Raw genomic sequence first — 9,639 nt, forward strand, 5'->3', positions numbered from 1 at the left:
GAGTCCGTGGCTTCCTCGTTTAAAATTTCTTTATATTCGGGGCAAAACCCAACAGAATTCTCCTCGAAGACTTTTCTCGAGTTTCCTATTTGGCAATTACAATGGTGGGGTGTATCGCGTATGCGCAGTGCGCATCTTCTCTCTTTCGACCCTTGTTCCATCGGATTAGATACAACGCTAGGAAAGGCTTCGAACGTGCGTCAAATTTCGTTCCACCGTCGAACCGCTTTTTCGATCGAAATTTTTTAAACGCGACAGATCCTTTGAATGTTTCGTTGCGAAACATTTCGAGCGACAAGCATTTTCCATTTAAACTTGGAACGAACGCATCGAAATACGTCGAACGGATATAACTATCCGATCGTCGACGATCGTCTACGAAATTGCCGAAACGTAGAGGGGAAGATTACGCGAAATAGAAAAAAAGCAAAAAAGGAGAGAGAAAGTAGTAAGAACACCGTCGAGAGTACGAACACGCATAACGGATGATTGTTATTTCGGACTCGCGGCTCGTCGAGAGCAAACACTAGACGGCACCCTCGCGGCAGGGAGAATTTTGCGCCCCCGTAGGCCTCCGTGCTACCCCATAGGATGGTATATACAGATATACACCGTGGTTACCCGGCCAAGCCTGGGATAGCCACGAGGCAGTCGCGTCGATTTCGTCCGATTCAGTTTCTCGACGTAGCTTGCTCGAAATCGACGCGGACGCATTTTAAAACGTGCTCGTGAAATCGTAATAAATAATTGATAAAGAGCGAACGAGAGAGGAGAGAGGGAGAGAATACTTTATCGGTATAGCGTTACTCGTCCCTTTCGAAACTCGAGTAGACGGTGCTTTTGTGCGTGCGTTCTTCGCGTTGCTGACTGTGCACCTTGCTCCTTGCACGTGCTCTCCTGCAGAAGAAGGAACGAACGAACGTTTCTCTTCCTTTCCATCCTTCTTTCTCCATCCTTTCTTTTGAGAGAAGGAGAGGAAACATCAGGGCGATAAGGCACGGACGTCGACGCGACGTTCTTCTTGAACATCCTCCGAATTTTCTTCCGGAAATATTTTCCCCGCGTATTTATTAGGAAAATTTGTATCTTTCGTTATCTCGAGTGGCTCTCCCATCTTTTCCGTATTTTTTGTGTTACGACCTTCTAACGTTTGTTCTTCTCCTTTCGTACAAATTTCGCAACGTCCGTACGAAGAGTGAAAAAGGAGAAAGAAAGTCGCAAAGATCTTCCGTGCGACAGGATCGCGTTCGGTTTTTCGAGCAAACGCGTTATCGTCGATTTCAACGAGCAGCTTAGTCCGTGCTACTCGATGCTTTTAGACGCGTCGCCGAGTGCTATGCGTCGTTAATCTCGATGAACGAACGTGTCAAAGGTTAGCAAATTACCGGGCGTGACCCTCTGATAATGTGATTTTCATGGAAGGATACCGACGAAAATCGGTAATGGAAGCTTGGAAAATGTGGGAACCGAATGAAAATCGATATTTTCTTTCGCTCTTTCTTTCCTCTCTTCTCTCTTGCCTTCTTGCTGTTCGTATGAATTTTTTTTCCCTGCACCTTTTATCAATTTTCTTTTTTTTTCTCTTTTTTTTCTTCTTTTTTATTCTCGATTTTCTTCTTCCATCGAGGTAATTCGATGTTCCGCATGGTAGCCGTTCGAGGACAGAAAACGATGAAAAAAAAAAACGTGCGTTTGACAGGCTTTTTCCAAATAAATAGAGTGTCGATGAAATATCAAAGAATTCACCGATTCCGAGCGCGCGCACTTAGGCTTCCACTCGAGCTTCCTAAGTCGGAGCTTTTGACTCTATTTCTCTTTTTTATCAGATTCGAAAAAACTTGGTCGTATGTTGTATGGAGGAAAGAAGAGATAAGGGTAAACACGAAGGAAAGCCGAACCGAATGTTAATAAAAGATTTCTCTTAGACTTTCTTCCACGTTAGGAGGATTTCTTTTTCATTCGTGAATAAAGAATCGCGAGAGGGTGCATCGATATATACTTTACCGTTTCACCGCGAGTTAAAAATTCCCCTTTTTCTTTTTAAAAGAAGAAGAAGAAAAAGAAAGTAAGGTCGACCTACAACTCTTTTTTCACTTCGTTTTTACATCGTTGATTTTTATGTTCCTTGATACGTCCTTGATTGAATCGTTGTTTTGTTTTGTTCGCGTATTTCGATAAAGGCGAACGATGTAAAAAGGAGGACGATGGGAGAAACGCTTGCGTATCTATGTACCAAATCGAGCTCCTTTCTTCGACAAAGTTTTCGTTGATCGAGAAAGCACAAGACGATCGAAAAGCTTTATCTAGCGCAGTGAACGACGTTAATTTATTCGAGCATGGATAGGAAAAATTCGGAGCCGGGTATGGCCGCTGGATCTCCTTACACGGGGACGCTTCATCTTCGTTTTAACGTAAGTATATTGAAAAGAAAAAGAAAAATTAAAAAAAGAAAGGAAAAGAAAAGAAAAGAAATGAAAAAACTGCAAAGGACGTGTAGTTCGAATAGGTCGAAACTTTCTTGCCGTTTTGTTTCACTTTATTACTTCGTCTTTCTTTTTTTCGTTTTCCAACCTTTTCTGATATCGAAAAAGGATACCGGCAGGGAAACTCAAGGATTCTCGTGATTTTAACTTAAATAAAGCAGGCGACTCTTTGAACTAAAGCGTTTTACTAAAGCGTAGGAAAATTGTGGGAAAATTGTCGCCAATGCCGCTCGTACCACGTTGTATGCTACAAGCATGGAAAAAACTGTTACCATTATTTTTATCCTCTTGTACCTTGTCCTATCCTTCTCGCGACTCCTCTTTCATCTCTTCCAGGCGCATGTCCTTCAGACGGCGCATCCTCTCTGAAAGAATTCAGACAGTTTTGTTGTTCAATAATTTCATAGCAATTCTTTCGGTAGAGGTTGGTTTCCTTTGACACTTTGTACGAGAAAGAACGAGAATAACAAACTTTCGTTTTCTATCTCTTTTTATTGGATTTCGTTGCAATAAGACAAAATATACGACAAAGAATTATTTCAAATAGTCCGCGTCCAAAGTTGTACGTTCGTGTCTCGCAAAAACTGCAATTTCATATTCGTCTATTTTTTTTTGTTTTTTACCGTCGTCTCTTTAAACGTTTAATCTCTGTCCTGGTTATCGTTTAAATGCACTCGCATCAACGAAAATACGATGACGTTTACGAATAGTCCCATGGAAGAAACTTTTAAATTTCGATTCCTTTAAATTTTAATGGGTTCGAGAGACGCGTGAAAGCGATCCATCTTTTTTTTCTTTCTTTTTTTTCTTTTTCTCTAATATACAAAGAAGGTACACGCGTTCAAATTCCACTCGTGCATCGAATTTTATCGAAAAGGTATTGCATTTCCTTTGCATCTCGTATTATGGCAAAACTCGTATCTCTATCTTTTTCATCTTGAAAGGGATAACGCGCGCGTCCTCGACATCCTGGCCGACACAAGTTTTTTTTCTCTCTATCCATCCATCCACCCATCCATCCATCCACCCATCCATCCACCCATCCATCCATCCATCCATCCATCCATCCATCCATCTAGTCAGATAGATAGCTACGTATCTTCGCGTATGCGCGTTCCACTACTTGCCTATCGATACGTTCGCTATATCTCATTTTGGAGCTACGCAACGATTTTTGCCAGCGTGCTATCGCACGAACCTTCTCGCGGATATGACGAAAGTCCTTCCGAGATGCAAGAACGTATTGAATAATACATTAGACGATCGTATAATTTTCGCAAACTCACGTCGACTTAGAAGCCAACTACTTACGGTTCTCCTTCATTTCTCTTACCTGATATTCTACCTCGTGGCTGTAACGAAAGGTTTCACGAAAAGTCTTCGCTTATGGGAGAATATTTTTCATAGTCGTAGAAGTTAACGGTCGTTCTAGAGGTGAAGCGGAAGCGAGAGTTGGCCCGTTCCGGTGACCTGTAACCAGTAATTTATCTGCGGAACCGCAAAGTCGAGAAGGGTATCCCATGGTCGTCGGAGGAAGTTCGCGTTAAGATATAAGACACCTTTGGTCTCCTTTCAATTACCCTTTTAATTGGATTCGGACCTTAACAACCGGTCTTTGTCTTCTCTTTCTTCTCGTTATGATATCCTTGGCGAAAGAAAAAGTTTAGATTACAGGGGCAACTTTATTGCTGTCAAAGGTTAACGAGACTGTCATAGCGTTTTGATCCCTCAAAGCGTAAATTCAAAGTTCGTTGCAAGTAATAAAATATAATATTTCGTTTGATCGTTCGAGATAACGAAGTACGTAAAATTGCATCGTCTTTTTCTTTTTTTTTTAGAATATAATCTTGTATAAAATAACAATAAGAATAATAATTATAGGGACTATTAATAATCCTTATCGTTTAACTCAAAGTTGAAAGTAAGTTTACGAGACGTTTATGTAGCGGGTGGTTCGGTCGATGGGGACGACGACGACGACGACGACGACGACGACGTCGACTATTATAGAACGACGCGCGTGCATCTCACCGAGTGGTTGTGACACGGAAGTACTCTACGATCGATGATAGGAGTAGTACGTAAATAACTCACGTCTGTTCGAGCGTACTTACATCGCTCTGGAAACATGTTCGCGTTTGATTCTTAACGCGTTTAACATCGAGTCAATGTAGCTATGATAAGCGAGCAAGAATATGTAAGACGCGAGAACAAGCTTGGACGAAGAGGAGAGACGTTTAGATTTCTCGTCAAAAAGGAAAAGAGAATCTAATTTTGAAAATGCGTACGTTCAAAGGACGGCTTAACGCAGCCTCGGTGATATTCCGCCGGCAGTTTGCGTAGATCCTGGAGTACCGTGCTGCGAGAGTATACACACACCCTCCCGCGAGTACCTCCGTGGAGTACCGCGGAGAGGAGTAGTCGAGATCAATGCGCGTGCATACGCGTGCGGCTTACCGCCGCGAGTAGAAGCCAAGCGTCCCGTACCGGATTTCTCGTTAGACATCGATAGGTCGATAGAACCTCGATTACCGACCCATTTCGTTTCCAGTTCGATTTATCAGAGTCATTAGACCGAGAGTTTTCGTTCGAATTTTCCACGAGAGAAGAATTAACGCGAACGTTCAAACGCGTTTATTTTCGATCTAATCAACTTCCTGTATTACCCGCCAACTATTTCAGGCTCCTCGCTCTTTCGATATTTTTACAAGTGCATTAGCGAGATTGAAAGGCCGTGCTTTTCGTTTTAAAAAAATTACTTGCGAATCGACCTTCCTATATTATGTACGTAGTGTACACAGGTATCCACGTGTTGTATTTACTCTTTTCGATTACTCTTATCATTACGTTGTGTGCCGCTTAGTCGAATGAAATCACGCGACGGGGGAAAGAAAAAGGGGGAGGGGAAAAAGCATTGCGAGAATCGAGATTAAACTTTGCCAAATCCCACGACGATTAATTTAAAGCCTGCTCCGAATGCAGTGGCATTAGGACCGACAAGAGATTTCGAATGGTAAAGAGATATTCATTCGTTCTCCATTCTTTTATCTCGTGCTACCGAGGTTCAACAAGACATCGCACGATTATTGTTTCCCCGATCCTCTTAAATCTTCCGGCGCGGCTCACATTTTCTCACCTCGGTGCTTTTGAATATTGCACCGACACGAGAATAAAATAATTCTTACGATCGGACCGGGGAGATATTTCGGAGGGACGTTGCCGCTTTAAGCGACCCAAGATCTTCGTTCGAGATCTTTACGCCGGAGGACTTTACATTTTTAATGCATTTTTAACGTTACTACTTTTCGACCTTGCAGAACGTCTTGCGAGAGTTGGAGCAGAAAAAGCCACAATTGGACGAACTCGTTCACACTGCGGAAAATCTTCGTGCCGATACGAACAGACAGCAATTACATGGCAAAGGTAAAGTGTTCCTTTATTTTTCTCCCTTTCTTTCGCAAAATAATGCACTCGGGCGTGATTATTTTTCTAAGATCCTCTTCGCGGATATCGCCGGATCGGGAACAAGAAGCGACAAATTCCATTACTTGGCTCATCCAAACTTTAATCGACGCGATCTTAACGAGTTTCTGTCGTCATAATTGATACTACCGGTGCAGGCGTGTTCCTCGTTTGCCGAGCACTTCCATTATACGAACGAATTTCACAAGTTCAATCATCGATATCGATCGGGGGCCGACGTTACGTTCTACGAAAATTTACATTTCGTTCGTCGTAGCGTCGTACCGTCGTGCCGGCGTAACGCGTTACAAATACTTTTTTTCGATTTGATCCGGCGACTGTGTTCGCGTATCGGAGGCAATCAAGGAAATTTCTTGACGATGCGTCGGGCGTATCGCAGGGTTCTCGACGATATCGATTTGCGGGTTTGAATTTTCACGCGTACCCGTACGATTCAAAGTCGAGCAGGAGATTACCTACCGGTGGTGGTGACGTTAATTGTTTCAAGGGTCCTGGAAAATTCTCTCCCTCGATGCCTGGCATTGTTCGCTCTGTATTAGCGACATGGTACTCGTCGCTCTCGTCTTGTTTCGTGCCTGTTATATTATAGTCGGACGATTCTTTCGCTCATTGTTCTCGCCGAGCGCCCGTTTCGTCTAGCTTTAGGGGCTGGAAGGCTGTTTAGGAAACGAAGAGGATGCTGCGGAGACGACGTTTCTTTCGAACGCGAAACGTCTTCGCGGTAAAACGTGGCAAAATTACGTCGACGCGGTAAAATTATTTAGTCGTCTGGAGACTAATCGCACCATCGAAATACGACGGGAACGCGAATGCGGTGAAAAGAGATTGTTCGATGGCGCGGAGTCTTGCCTATGGTTGGCTACCTGGCCACTTTAATTACGAGCACGAAACGTATGGGACATGCTAAAACGCGCGCATTCAACGTAACCCTTTCAGTCTGTCACGGATTCTACGGCAAGTTATATGCTTGCCAAGACTCGAGTGCTTGTTTTATGTGGCGTTAACTCGCGCTCACGGTCTTGAGCTCGCCTCCGCAAATTTGTTGGCTAGCTCGCTTCGAGGCACGACGCTTGGGGTCAGACTCGAGTCCCGTCCACCCCTATTCCCCCTTTCCCGTTCTTTCCGTTCTTGAACTCTTTCGCGCTCTTTGTACTCGATCGTTTCTCTCGGTCGAAAAGAAATTTTACGCGACACCGTTTTAAGATACCTATCGTTGTCGTTCCTTCGTAGATTTTCACGCTTGGATCGTCCGTCACGCGATTATCTCGCGATGAAACATCTTACCCGATGCACGTGATTATACGAAAAATATTCGAGGCCGGAAATGCGTGTATTCCGACGAATCGAGAGCTAAATCGATTTTTTTTTCAACGACGTTATCGCGTTAGATCGCATACGCGTACGTACAGGCGCGTTGTCGTCGATGCTAATGTATTCATCTAGTCTCTCTCTCTCTCTCTCTCTCTCTCTCTCTCTGTCTGTCTCTCATCTGTCTTTGATAACGCGACAACTTCGTTTCGCAATCCGTCGTCGGCTTAACGCGTTTCCCGTTGATGCGAACGATCGGATATGTCGCAAGGCGTTCGAGTAAAGTAGAAAGGTCTGCGCGCGGTCGGACACGAGATCGAACGTGAAAATCGATTTCCTACGCTCGTTGATCCACCGTGTAATTTTCTGCAAGAGCAGTTTCCTTGGGGGGGGGGGGGGGAATTTTTCACGATCGTCGTTTCAGCGATTCGCGGCGAGAAGTCTCTTCGATCGAAAGTTTTGCGAGGAACGTCGAATTAACGTTTCTTCGTTTTATGGAGCACATTCCTCTTGATAATGGAGACCGACCGCTCGACGTCTCTCGACTTCGAGACCAAAGTGGTGCTACCTACTTTGTTATACGTCTTTTCGGATCCTTCTCGTAGTAGTTACGGATCCGCTTTCAAAAAGCGACCTTCCTTTTGAAAGGAATAAAGGATTCGTGGACTTGGAACAGGGGAGCGAATCGAGCTCGGTTTTATTACAGCTGTTCGTGAATTTACATCTTGGACCGAAATCGTCGAGTTTCTCGAGTCGATCGTTCGATCTCTAAAGACGATTCTTTCGAGGCTACGTAATACGAGGGTGTCGTTTATCCAAACAGTCGCGATCTCGAGCGCATTGTCGGCGGAGTCATTAGAATCGAGCTTTTCCATTCTGTACACGCGACCCTTGTGACAAGAACGCGATGACGATGCACGGCGATAGCGTTCGGCCCTCGTCACGGGCAGGAACCAATGAAAAGGACGCTTTAAAGGGCCGGACGAGCGTATACACGTGCTTTCCTATGTATTACGGCTCGATGGTCAGGGGTATGTCACCCCAAGGGTTAAACTATGTCAATAATGCAGCCCATTCTTGTCGCGTTACCAAGGTGCATCGTCCGTACCACTCTCGCTCGACGCTTGACCCTTTTGACAATGCCCGACCAAGTGTTTTCCTTTCGGACAATGCCGTATGCTTGTTCCCTCTCGCCGTCCCTCGCGTCGATTCGTTGCTAATATTTTTTAAACTTCAAAGTCGTGGGATCGATTCGAGGCAAGATGAATAGTTTCGTTCCTAAAATAATTACGTTTCTTTTAAAGACGGAAAGGTGTTTCGTCTCGGATAAATCCATGGGGACGATTCGACGGAGACAAAACTTTGCCCGGGACTCTTCGCTCTCGTTAACGGCATCCTCGCTTCTTGGCGTTTTGCAATTACCTCGAATCTATTGCAACTTAGGACTTCGCATATCGTTCCAAATTGCACGCACTTAGGCCTGACATACTGCGCGACTCGAGGATCTCTAACTTCTCCCGTAATTGCTTAATTATGTCAATTAATGAGCGAACTAGAGAGATAAGTGATCTCTCTCATTCATCGCGAGAAACTTTTCATTACTCTCGTTACTCTCGCGCAAATATAAAATCGACCGACTGCAACTTGGGTCTTCTCGATCGATTTTTTATCTCCCGCTCGTTCTCTCTTTTTCTTTCCTCTTTTCTTTTTTTTTTCTCTTCGTTTATCCATTCCCATTCTTCCACGTCTTACTTCGAAATCTTGGAAGCGGAGCGAAACGGCATCGCTCATCCCGGAGAAAATCGCACCGTTTTATTGTTGGCTCTCGGGTGGTGTGCGTGTCGGCGGATAAATAATATGATAAAGACTCGAAGCTTTCAGAGGAATTGAGAAGGCAGCCACAGGGATGGACGGATACTTTTCTTTCTTTATTTCTTGCCCTGTGTACTTTGCATCGCATTAAGATCGGCCGGCTCTCTCTCTCTCTCTCTCTCTTCCTCCCGTCCGTAAATAAAATTACGAAATAGGACGAGCGACCGATGGAGGTTTTTCGAATGAAATGCGAAAACGATTCGTTGCATCGACGAGTTGCGTCGACGGAATTATCTTCCGTTATAGCTTTCCATTTGGCGATTACTCGCAATGATAATTATTTTCTCGTAGTTCTGTTTCGTAATTAATAGAGCGTGAGTCGTTCAATTAGATCGGGTTGGATCGAACGTGTGCTAAATAAATCTTGAACGTTCGAACCCTCGTTTCAATTGCTAAAAAGTCATTTTAAAAACGTTGGTCTTACGGCGCGACAGAGATATTTTTTTATCTCGAGTTTATTATTAACACGTTTTCGCACATCCACGCTCGTAGT

General features: G+C 44.1%; 1 protein-coding gene across 8 annotated transcripts in view; it reads left to right on the forward strand.

Annotated features, from left to right (window-relative positions):
* Positions 1–9,639, forward strand: part of LOC127067530 (dystrophin, isoforms A/C/F/G/H) — a 221,616-nt gene that overhangs the window by 53,920 nt on the left and 158,057 nt on the right. For all 8 annotated transcript variants that reach the window (XM_051002552.1, XM_051002554.1, XM_051002550.1 and 5 more), the window contains one exon: positions 5,801–5,906. In XM_051002552.1, the coding sequence (XP_050858509.1) occupies positions 5,801–5,906 (106 nt within the window). The remainder of the gene's footprint in view (positions 1–5,800; positions 5,907–9,639) is intronic.

The sequence above is a fragment of the Vespula vulgaris genome, chromosome 11 (assembly GCF_905475345.1).
Source record: "Vespula vulgaris chromosome 11, iyVesVulg1.1, whole genome shotgun sequence".
NCBI lineage: Eukaryota > Metazoa > Arthropoda > Insecta > Hymenoptera > Vespidae > Vespula > Vespula vulgaris.